The 12,753-nt window shown below is 36.1% G+C and overlaps 1 protein-coding gene and 1 long non-coding RNA gene across 11 annotated transcripts in view; one reads left to right on the forward strand and one right to left on the reverse strand.

Moving 5' to 3' along the window:
• Positions 1-12,753, forward strand: part of LOC119531702 — a 65,953-nt gene that overhangs the window by 29,259 nt on the left and 23,941 nt on the right. The gene's annotated exons all lie outside the window — the stretch shown is intronic.
• Positions 3,776-12,753, reverse strand: part of ZFAND6 (zinc finger AN1-type containing 6) — a 100,595-nt gene continuing 91,617 nt past the window's right edge. For 9 of the 10 annotated variants that reach the window (XM_037833243.1, XM_037833250.1, XM_037833249.1 and 6 more), the window contains 3 exons: positions 8,520-8,564; positions 5,976-6,089; positions 3,776-4,696 (listed from right to left, as the gene is read on the reverse strand). In XM_037833243.1, the coding sequence (XP_037689171.1) occupies positions 4,548-4,696; positions 5,976-6,089; positions 8,520-8,564 (308 nt within the window). In that variant the 3' untranslated portion in view covers positions 3,776-4,547. The remainder of the gene's footprint in view (positions 4,697-5,975; positions 6,090-8,519; positions 8,565-12,753) is intronic. The other variant, XM_037833253.1, reaches the window with a different exon arrangement.

A 12,753-nucleotide genomic window follows, 5' to 3' on the forward strand; every position in this document is an offset into this window, starting at 1 on the left:
TGTTTAGTGAATTTTCTCAGCCACTGGATTATTGCCTTTTGTCTCAGAGCTCTCTTAGTTCTGCTCTTGACTTGACGTGCCCAAATTGCAATTCTTTGAAGCTTTCTGTATTGGGCTTCTTAGAGTAATTTTTTTAGAAAAAGAAAAAAAGGATTAAAAAAAAAAAAAAAAAGGGCCCTCCTCAGAGATCTAATGGGTTATTGAAATGCTAATAGACAAAGCAACCGGGGCCATTAAGGAAAGGTCCACAGGACAGAGAGATCAGCTTTTCTTCGGGATTTGCATATGTGCCCCAAGGCCTGAGCTCCGCCCTTCCCCTTTCTGTGTTCACCAGAACTCCAAAAATCCTCTGCTTTTATTTTGGAGTTTTTCGTGTTGTTTTTTTTTTTTCTATGCCTGTCTCCTCTCTGCTGGGCTGGCAGCTCTCAGATTCTCTGGTGTCTGGTCTCAGTCTATCTATGGTTGGAGTATGGATCAGTAGAATGAGTTTCTGATAAGGGCTACCACTGCAGTTCTCCCTTCTCCTTCCCAGAGCTGGCAGCCCCTCCTCCCACGGGACTGAGCCTGGCAGGGAGGGGCGCGGGTCCCCTGGCCGCAAAAACTTACAGATTTTGCTGGTCTCAGCAGTTCGACATTTTCATGAGTGTTGTATGAAGTATGCCCAAAGTCAGATTGCTCTGTGGTGTCCAGTCCACGCAGTTCCTGGCTTTCTACCTACTTTCCTGGAGGAGTAACTAAAACTTACAGCTCACCAGTCTGCCATCTTGCCCCGCCTCCTTGAATTTGTAATTTTGTGTCTTTTATAAGAGTTGGGAAATTTTCAGCGTATATTTCTTCTATTATTCTTTCTACCCCTTTTCCCTTCTCTTCTCCTTCTGGGACACCCATAACATGTTTGTATACTTCATGTTGCCATTCATCTCCCTAAGACCCTGCTCGTATTTTCCATTCTTTTCTCTAGCTGTTCTTTTGTGTGTATGAATTCAAATGTCTTATCTTCCAGTTCACTGATCCTTTCTTCTGCAGTTCAAATCTATTGTATCTCTCCATTGTTTTTCATCTCTTCTATTGTGCCTTTCATTCCCATAAGTTCTGCCATGTTTTTTTTCCAAGCTTATGGATTCTTTATGGTCATCTAGTCTTCTTTATATCCTTCATCTATTTTGCCATATCTTCCCTCAGTTCATTGATTTTTGAATTGATTTGCACGATTTGTTTGAACATCTTTAATTAGTTGTCTCAACTGCTGTCTCTCAGTTGAACTATTAGTTTGTTCCTTTGGCTGGTCCATATTTTAATGTTTCCTAGTATGCCTGATTATCTTCAGCTGTCTAAGCATCTGATTTTCTTGATTTGTTTATTCTGGAGCTTGTTTTCACTCTTGTTGGTTGGCTTTGTTCTCTATCCTTTAGTGTTCAGTTCAATTTATTCTAGATGTCTAACATAGCTTCTATTTAGTCGATCAGAATTTTTCACTTCTTTTTTTTTCTGTTTCTTGCCCTGCTTCTATGTAACCTTTTTTGTGAGATGATTCCTTCAGATGTGGTCAACCCTAATCAGGTTTTGTCAGTCCAGGGAGGCACAGGTCTCAGGAGGATATGGCATTTCCCTGAGCATGAGACCCTCCTGTGAGGCCTCTAGATTGTGCTTTTCCTATCCTGTCCAGAAGGTGGTGCTTGTTAGCCCACAGCTCCCTCCCCACCAGTGTAAAGAAATGCAGTCCCTTTAGTTCTCCGCAGGCTCTGTCCCTGTTGGGGATGTGGCTGACTGAAGCTGGTTTGCTTTCCAGCCCCTGGGGTCTGAGTTCTTTGAAGGAGGGCCACCACTTGAACTGAACCACGCTCTCCTTTTTCTTGGGGAAGTTATGCCCTTTAGGGCATTGTCTCCCCGACTAGGTTCACTGCTTTGTCAGACCTATCTCAGCTCTCCATTTCCTGGGTCCAGAGGCTAGTTGCAAAAATCTGAGGCTTTCTGTAAAGAGCTAAGTTTTCCCTGCGATCACAGCTGTTCCACCATTTCCAGATTAGTTTATGATGTGTGACTAGTCACTGAAGACACTGAAAGCACTGTTTCATGCAGTTTCTGGCTGTTTACCAGCTGCCCTGGAGGAGTAACTAAATTCCATACCTCACCACTCTGCCATCTTGCCCTGTCCCACAAAGCTTTGTGTCTTAGTAAGTCCTTTCCTATCCCAAGGTCCAAGTAGTTACCTTTACTTTTTTTCTGAGAGTTTTAAAGTCCTTTCTTTTCTTTTTTTTTTAAATGGCATGACAAGGGACCAAATTTCACCTTTTTCAAAACCAAAAACCAGTTGTTCCAGCCCTAATTATTGAACAGTCTCCTTCTCCACAGTGTGATATGACATCTCTCTCATACCAAAGTTCAACCCATACATGGGTCTGTTTCTGGGCAGTCTAGTTTATGCCACTGGAAAATCTGTCTCTTGGCTCCTACCATGCTATTTTAAATAACCTGGTTTCATGAGTCCCCACCTCTCTGCTCTCCCTTTTCCTAGCTTTCACTTTAGTGCACCTTACAAAGTTCCATGAAAAAAAAAAAAAACAGTAATTTTAAAAGAATATTTTACAATTACTTTGAACCTATAGGTCCCTTGGGGGAGAAATGACATCTTTATGGCATTGTCTTCCTATCCATGAACATCTCCCTCAATTTTCTGCGGTCTTATTTTTCATTTCTTAATAAAACTTCAGAATTTTTTCTTGAAGAGGGCTTCAACATATATTGCTAATTTCATAGGTATTTGGTATGCTGATACTATTGTAAATGGTGTCTTCTGGTTTTCTAATTGTTACTGGTGTGAAGAAATGCCAACTGACTTCTGAATATTGTTAGATTTAGCTACCCAACTAAATTCATTTCTAGTAAATTTCTCTCTAGATTTGTTTGGGTCTCCTAAATAAAAACAATCACACAATCTGCAAATAATGAGTTTCCTCCTTTCTACTTATGCTTTTCTGTCTTAACAGTCTACTGGCTAGGATGTTCAACACAAATTTGAATGTAAGTAGGGATAATGTGCAGTCACACTTTGTTTCTGATTTTAAAAGTCAGTGGATCCTCTTTCTGGAAGAAGTTTTTTTGTTTTGCTTTGTTTTTACCTAGAACTATCAACTTAAATTTTCATCCAGTCCTAACTTACCAAGAGTTTTTTGTTGGTTTGTTTTAAATCATTAATAGGGTATTGAATTCTAGTAAATACTTCATCTGACTCTACTGAGTAGGTCATGTTTTCTTATCTTAATCTGTTAATGTGGTATATTACATTTATAAATTTTAATAGTAAACCATCTTTACATAAGATACAACATATAATAATGAACAAATTGAAACCTACCAATCTATACTGTAAAATACGCTTTCATTTGTTTTACAAAATATTTCATGTTTAAAAGGGGTTAGTTGCCAGACAAATTTGAAAACCACAAAGCAAAATGGGTCTTTCTACCCAACAGTTCTCCAACAGTTCTGTCTGAATTATGCTCTTTCACTTTCTCTAATAATATTAGAAGATAGAACTGGGAATCAGACTAGTGCTAGAAAAGATGACATTTAAGTGACAGAAAGGTCATGGCTTTGAAGAAATGCTGTTTTCAATTCACAGAAATATAAGATTGTAATTTATCATCATAAAATTAGTCATAAATATATGTGACACAGTCGTAGTACTTTTAAAAAAATTATGAGAGCAGGAAACTAAAAGACCATGATCAAAACCAACCACCAGAAAGAATAACATAGAAAATATAATACAAGGGAGTGCTCTGGTTTCCTTTTATTTAATCAAAGACTTGTGGATAAACATAAATACAGCACAATTACTTCAGATCATTCTTCAAATTGTATACACACAGACCGATGAACATAATCTGAAAGAAATCTGCAGTCAGCAATGAAATGCATACAGCTTTTCCTTCCCTCGCTCAAAAATTTTTAAACCATACAAACTTAGAATCTCATCAGCACACACTCTGTGACAAATGATTCAGACATAAATAGTGGGTGCAAAGAAACTATATGCTAACATATGTATAACCTTTGTTAATGAAAAAAAACAGAAGCAGCCATAATGATTAAGATACATTCAGTTACTCATAACTAGTTGTGCCCTAAGGGGCATTATCAAAAGAGATATCGTGCTGCAGAGAAAAGCTATATATACATACACATTGAGAAAATAAACAGTAAGATTAACGCATGCATGTTTAATACTGGAAAAATCACAGCCCTCCAAAATTTCTCCATGTTTGTTATAAAAAGCCCTCTGCACTCAACTAAAATTAAAATGATCTTAAAAGGATAATACTTGTAAAGTTTACTTAAGTCTTTTCAGCCACAGAAACTGCAATGGAAATAAATGTTCAGAGTCATTTTCAAAACAAAAACAAAAATCTATTCTTTTGATGACATGCATGATTAAAAGGTCTATGCAAGATACATTGCTCTACATTCCCAATGACTAGGAAAAAAAAGCTCAAGTCAATTTTTAGTTTGCAGATGGTCAAAGGATTTTGTATTCCAGCAGGAGTTCAAATCTTCTGGATCTTTTCGCCAACAACTACTGGATTTTCTTTTCTGATTTTCTCAGCAGCATCAGCTTTGTAATTGTAAGAGCAATTGTGTACATCTGAGTAACGATGTACACCACAGTAAACATTTCCACACCGGCATTCAAACCCTGAAAACAGATTAGTATACATACATGAGTTAGATGGAAGTCTAGTATTAAGTTCTTCAGCATAATTAATGTTAAATAGCATCATGTATTCAGGGCAGCAATCTAAAGAATCATTCCAAATAAGTTAAACAGCCTCATGATACTCACTTGCTGACAGCTCCACTTCTTGCTCATATCCACAAACACAGGTTTAAAGCAAGTCATAATCACATCTCTGAGCTCAAGTTTCTTCACCTTTCATAACTAGACTCTAATTCCCTTTCCTGTTTATTTCCAACTCACCCGAGGCAGAGTAATTTTCCTAAAGCAAAAGTTTTGCTCAAAATCTTTACTCTTCTTGGCCCGTAAGTCAAATTTTTGTTATGCATTCAGCACAATACCTAGGCACACAGTAAACACTCCGTAAATTGTAGCCATTTACACCTGCAACTGCTTTTTACCGATTAATCACAATATACTCACTGACTTTATCTATTGCTGACTTACAGCAAAGAATTCTGTAATTCTTCACATAATCTATGATATTGCTAAATTACCCATTTGCAGTTTCTGAACAAGCCTTATTTTTTCCTTTCTCTGAGCTTTCATTCATACTATTCTTTCTGCCTGAAATGTCCCTATTTTCCGTAAGTCCTACTCATTGTTCAAGACCTCAGCTGAAACATTCGGCCTTCATGATACTTTACTTGATGGGCCTCCACTCCCCTTCCTTTTATGTATTTAATTATGCCCTTCCCTCAATTCCCAAAGCAATCTATTTACACTTAATGCAGTTTGCTAAACACTTTCCAACATTTCCCCCCTCTCTTAATAACAATACCACCTGACGGCTATGTTAAATAGCCAACATGTATACTTATTATATGGCAATAGCCAATCACTTTACGTTTATCACCTCACTGAACCCTCGTGACCACCTTATGATCAGCCCCATTTTACAGGTAGTAAGTACTTTAGAGCCTGCCAAATACTTCAAAAATATCTCTCATATCCAATTTCTGGCCACCTATGTGTACTCACAGCATCTGGCACAGTATCTAACAAATATTCTCAAACTCAGCTTTTCTTTTAAAAACTTCATTTCAGTTATTTCATGTCACTTCTAGGCATATAATTAGAGCTATTTTTATTGCTATTTTTATTTCTTTTAAGAAAATCTAGAAGCTGAAACATTTCCAGTATTAACTTTCATGGGAATAGAAACTTTGTTTAGTCATAGTAAGCCATGGAGTACTTGTAAATATAATCTAATTTTAAACCATCTGATTTGAGTCCTTACCAGTAAGTCCCACTTTCTTCCTGCACATGAAACAGCGATTCTTCTTTTGTTTTGGTTTTTCAAGAGACTTGCTTTGCTCTTCTGATGGCTGATGTGCCGTATCTGATACTGAAGCTGACAAAAATATGAAGGTGGTAAAATTTATTCAGTAAGATTTTGAGATCTGAGTGGTTGTTTCCCTCACCCTACTTACCCATACCAATCAGCTAGTCAGAAGATAATTAGAAATTTATTTATTAACATGGAAAGAAATTCACATTAAATTGTAATATGACCCACTTTTTGTTACGAGTTTAGTTAGGTATGTATGCATACATATATGCAGAAAATAATCTAAAAGAATATATATTGATATGTTAACAGTGACTCCAGAAGGTGGGTAATAGGTTAACATCTTTTGATTTAACTGTGCTAATTTTTCTAATAATGATGTAGTTTGACCAATAAAAGGTACACACACACAAATACCACTTGGGGATTCTCAGCATGGATATGCAAGAAAGTGGCCACATGCAAATTTCTAAATATTGTCTGGGAAGAGAACTATATAGATGTCTCAGAAAACAAGGAGGAAAAAAAGGTGAAACCAAGATTCTGTGGAATACTATGTATGTATAAAATGCTCAGAATATTCACATAAAAGCTTCAAAATATTAAGGATAAGATAAATTGAATCATTTAACTATTGAAACCAAGGCCAGCTATATCAAGATTAAAGTCAAATTAATGCCCCTAAACTCTTAATTAGTGTTCCACTTCATATAATGAACCACCCTGGCCACCCTGAACACTGTTATAAGAATCAGAGTCTATAGCATGACCTTGTAGACATCACATCATGTTCCAAAACAGTCAGTGACTTGCCATGGTTTAAGTGTTTAACCTCTCCAATTTCATCACCAATTAGTACTTCAAGAATCTACTGCCGGACCACCTATTATTAGGAATATGCCATGTACCTTTCACAACCTAGTCAAAAGGACAGACTTTTTCTCTCTCATTCAGTCTAGGTCCTCCTCTTCTTAAAGGCCTAGCTCCAGTATCCTTTCCTCCAGGAAACCTTCCCTGTCTCAGTACTCTGCAGTTTTTCACTATGATTATCCTTAATAGTCTCTACCACATACTGCCACTTCACATGTGCCCCCTCTTCAATTCATGCTTCATACATTGCACCCAATCACCTACACCTTAAGTGACTAATGTCTCCTCCACTGTTTAATTTTCTTTGATGGCTCCCCACTACCCCCATGATAAAGCCCAGGGCTTTCATGATTTTCCTCATTCTTGTTTCTGACCATTCCTCAACACTCCATGCTTCAGCACTTTCCCTGAACACATCAAACTCTCCCTCACCTCTGGGCTTTTGTAAAGTTGTCTTTGCTATATGAATACTACTTCCATATCCTCTCATCCCTCTCTTTACCTAGCTAACTTCAATTTGTCTTTCTTAAGCTGTATCTTTTACTTCATACTTTTCTCCACACCAATGGACTGGGAAACCCTATGTGCCTGTTAGACTTAACTGTGAATTCTTTTGAGGACAGGAACCTATCCTTTTTACCTCTGTTACCAGTGCCTAACCCTAGTGTCTGCTACCACACAGCAGACACTCAATAAAAATGTGTTGCATAGAGTTATTAAGTTACTTACCTATTTCATTTATATGCCCTCTTTCCCCAACTACACTGAAATCTCATTGAGGAGAGGGATGGTATCTTAGTCTCTGTTTGAATCTCCAATACCTAGCATGGTGAACTACATGTAGGAGATGCTCAAACATTTACTGTAACGTATTCTAACCTGCCTGTGTTAACACATGATCTCCTATTTTAAAAAAAATATGATCAAGGGCAAAACACCATGAACTAACAAGTAAATATGCACTACTGTAGAACTCTACACAGCATGGTTACTCTACCCAGACGTGCCGAAGCCAGAAGGAAGACAGTACTACTTATAGGAACACTTATAAATTAGAGCTCAAATCTGGGATCAATAAATATCAACTGTATCCCCATGAGACTCAGGAAACATCAGTTTATCTGAAACTAGTGATTGATATCTTGGACTGAAAGCATTTACCAAATGAATTCGTGGGCCAGATGACATAATGCAGTACACAAGTTTAAGATTCCCAGAAATCACCCTGTTTCCTTAGTATAATTATATGTGAAATTTCAAACCAAAATATGCCTTGTCAAATTCTAATTATGTAAAAGGAAATAATTTAGTCTTTACAAAGGGCCATACAGTGGACTAAACATCAAAGGACCATATCTTATAGGAACCAGGTAATTTTTCATATTCTGAAATGAGCATTGGAAAGAGAGATCACTTGCTTGTTGATGATTTAAGAATAGATGACTGCCTCTGCTGCATCCACTGGTCCTAAAGGTTTATTTGGGAGGCCTATGGGATGGCATAAAAGCTGTGATATAAACCATACAGCACTTGCTAACTTAATTTTTAGACAAAGCCTACTGGCCACTACTGTTAAGAAACTTCAAAAAGCACCGGGCAGGTAAAATTAGTTTAACTACCCACATGGAGGATCACATTCAAAAGGAACAAGGCCCTCTGCTCTGGGTCCTGTAAAAAAAAAAAAAAAAAAAGAAAAAGTGCACAAATATAAACAGTAAGTACATACAACTATTTAGCACTACCTGTTTGGGGACAAATTCACACACATGGGAAAAAATAAAATTGAATATAAGACGACATTAACAGGGAAACACCAAGCATTAGCTTAATGTATCTGCTTGGTCATGGCAGTAGACGTAATATCTATGTAATATAACATATATCCCTTCCTTTGAAGAGTTATGGCATGTCTCCAACATTCCTGAGTTAGACTAAGCATTCTGAGGTCAGGGACTATATCTGCACATTTCTGTACACCTAACGCTGTCACAGTGCAGGTGCTCAAAAGATACCTAATGAACAAATGTCTACTTTTACAAGGACTCATTGGGCAAAATTCATTTTCCCTCTCTGGAGCACATTTTCTTATATGCAAAAGAAGTTGAACCAAATGATCTCTAAGTCACTCCTTGTCAAAACTTCTTTGTGAAATGAGAAATTTTTAAATATTCAAGAGAAAAATAGGCATCTATAATATGTGTGTTTTCTCACAGCCACATTTAAAAATTAACAGGTGAAATTTTAATAATATATTTTTAATCCAACATATCCAAATATTAATTCAAAATCCAATCAATATAAAAATTAGTGAAATACTGTATTCTTTGGGGGTACTAAGTCTTCAAAACCCAATGTGTACGTTACATTTACAGTATAATTAGCAAGTAAATTATGCACTAAATATTTCATTTTGGACTTGCTACGTGAGGCCTGTGCCACTATAAGGACAGAGCACAGGGCAGATCTATAGAAGAAATAATTTCTTCTAGATAGAGCTATCGAGAGGGCAAAAACCTGCTATGCTGAAATTTCCTAACACAAATTGGCGTCATCTTAGAAAGAAAACCTTCAAAATGGCTCTCTTCTGTCCACAGTAATTAGATCCAAATACCTTACTGATTATCCATTAACTGGTTCCAAACAACCTTTACAGCTTTATTCCTAGCATATACCAGCCTGAAATTTTCCAAATTTCCTTTTTCCCACCCAAATGCTTTTGCTCTCACAATTTTTCCTCCTCTTCACTATATTTTTTTGAGATGTAAATCACGTACCATAAAATTTTCCCCTGAAGTGTTCAATTCAGTGTTTTTTTCTTATGTTCACATGGCTGTGTAACCATCTCATCTATCTAATTCCAGAACATTTTTTTTATCCCCAAACAAAATCCTATACCCACTAGCAATCACTTCTGATTTCTCTCAGCAGCCATTAATCTTCCTGTCTGCAGCCATTAATCTACTTTCTGTCTGTATGGATTGGTCTATTCTGTACAGTTCATATAAAAATCATACAATATTTTCAAGGTTCATTCATATTATACCATTTATCTATCTACATTTCATTCTTCTTTATGACTGAATAAAATTCCAATGAATGGATATATCACAATTTGTTTATTCATTCATCAGTTGACAGATATTTGGGTTCTTTTTTTTGGTTATTTAAAATGTATAATGCAGCTTGGAACATTCATATACAAGTTTTTACATGGACACGTTTTCAATTCTCTTGAGAATTAGAGGTGGAATTGCTGAGTTATATGGTAACTCTGTATAACTTTTTGAGGAACACCCAGATTGTTTTCCAAAGCAGCTGCACTGTTTTACATTCCCATCAGCAACATACGAGGTTTCCAGTTTCTCCATATTAGCCATTCGGGTAGATGTGAAGTGGTATCTCATTGTGTTTTTGATTTGTATTTCCCTAACAACTAATGATGTCAAGCATCTTTTTATGTGCTCATTGGCCATTTGTATATCTTTATGGAGAAACAGCCTTTGAAATACTTTGCCTACTTTTAAATTTGGTTGTCTTTTTGTTGAAATGTAAGAATTCTTTACATATTCTGGATACAAATCTCTTATCAAATATATATGATTTGCAAACAGGTTGTTTTTTTACTTTCTTGATAGTGTCCTTTGAAGCAAGATTAAGTTTTTAAATTTTGCTGTAGTTCAATTTATCTTTCTTTTCCAATTGTTCGTGCTTCAGGTGCCTTATCAAATAAACAATGCCTAATCCACAGTAATGAAGATTTACACCTATTTTCTTCTGAGAGTTCTACAGTTTTAGCTCTTACATTTAGGTCTTCAATCTACTGAGTTAATATTTGCATATATATATAGTGTGAGGTGAGGGTCCAACTTCATTCTTTTACACAGGGATGTGAGGTTGTCCCAGCATCATTTATTTAAGACTATTATTTCCCCATTGAATGGTCTTGGCAGCCTTGGTGAAAATCAGCTGAAAATCAACATAAGAGTATATTCCAGACTTTCAATTCCATTTCATTGATGTTTATGCCTATCCTATGTCAGTCCCATATGGTATTGATTACTGCAGCCTGTACTAAATTTTGAAATCAGGAAATATGAGTTTTCTAACTTTTTTCCTCTTTTTCAAAACTGTTTTGGCTATTCTCATCCATTCTTCAGATTTACCCATTCTTCAAAATCAGAAGAAAGTCTAGATTTTTAATCTATACAGCTTCCCTAAATTAGTCCAAAGAGTCCACTCTCCTGAATGTTCTGAACTATTGATTCAACAATTCAACTCTGAACAAAGTCAGGAACCCTCAGAGTTGGAAAGAGCTTGAGAATTCTAAGTTCACCCTGCCATTCAGGGCACAATCCCCTCTACATGATCTCTAATGATAACTGTTTTTCTAGACTGCTTCAATGAAAAAGAGCTCACCATTTCAGTACACTTATTTCATTCTACCATTGGAAAAACTTCAAAATTCTTATTCAAGGCCTCCTGTAACTCCTAAATCACTGACACTATACAAAATAAAAATATACTTTGCAGGTAATAAGGCTCATCTCCCCTTCATTATTTCACTGATTTCTATTACCCTATAAGGTATACATGGTTATTAGTCTCCTTTAAAAGTAATGAAAATAAGTCTCAGAGAAGGGTATCAAGATATGAAAGCTAATCTTCTGAACCCAAATTTCATACTCCTTTGCCATGACCCAAGATCAGAGGGACTGGGAGGTTAATCAAAGTTAAGCATATTGTTCTATAAGGCAGGAAATCAAGTGTGGTATTTTAAAGTACACCAAAACACTTAGAAGTATTTTTTTAAGCTAGCTTTTATGAACTGTTAATTTGACATGTATACCTCAGTGACACTGCTTAAATGAAATACTATTATTTTCTAAAATTAAAAAGTATAATTAAATGAGAAACATGTTACAATATGCTAAATTCTGTTAATCATGGGAAAAATTCTTCAGAGCCACGAGGCCAAAGGAAAAGCAATACCACTCATCTGGAAGCACATACTAATTATAAACAGAATACCTGCAGAGATAAAATCAAGGACACTATCTGGAAAAATGCCAATTAAAAAATGTGAGTAAATTCTGGCTTAGGCACTCAACTACACTACTTGTATATCCCCCTCATCTGGGATGGTCTTCCTATCTAAACAAATTTCCTTTGAGAGATGCACACATGGAGTGATAAAAAAAGAAAAGATACCTGGCTAACTTGACCACACATATCCACCTCCCAGTCCAATAAGCATCACAATTGTCTGGTGGGGAAGAATACTGGCCTAGAGGAAGGTGACTAGATTTCAGTTCCATTTTAAATGACCATATGACTTGAACCAAGAGACTTTTACTCTGCCTCTTTTCATCCATCTATTAAATAGGTGAAAAAAGAATTCTCTGCATTTGTTCCTCTCCAATAGGAAAGTCATAAGTGCATGCATGTCTATGTGAGTGTATGAAGTATATATACATGAATGTTTGTGTAAGTGAAGAAGGCATTCTTAATTCAACAGTATAAGCTAAAACATTATAAAAAACTGAGTCTGTTAAGAGATTTACATGTTGAAAACTAATCCTCTCAAACTCATATGAAACTGATACCCAATTTTTCAAAGATTCTGCTACACTGAAATTACGAATGCTAAGATTTTTAAAGTACTTAAAAGATAATACTAGTTTAACCTAAAAGTTGTTCAAATTAATACATGGAAAAAGGAGTATATAACTTTAAAAAAATCCTCTACATTTTCCCCTAATATGCGTCGTAACCAATTTAGCATTAATGTACTCAGGGCTAGATGGAGAGGACTATAGTGTCCTCAATATATCAAGAATGGTATAAAATCATTTTGTGT

This window comes from Choloepus didactylus, chromosome 4, assembly GCF_015220235.1.
Source record: "Choloepus didactylus isolate mChoDid1 chromosome 4, mChoDid1.pri, whole genome shotgun sequence".
Lineage (NCBI taxonomy): Eukaryota > Metazoa > Chordata > Mammalia > Pilosa > Megalonychidae > Choloepus > Choloepus didactylus.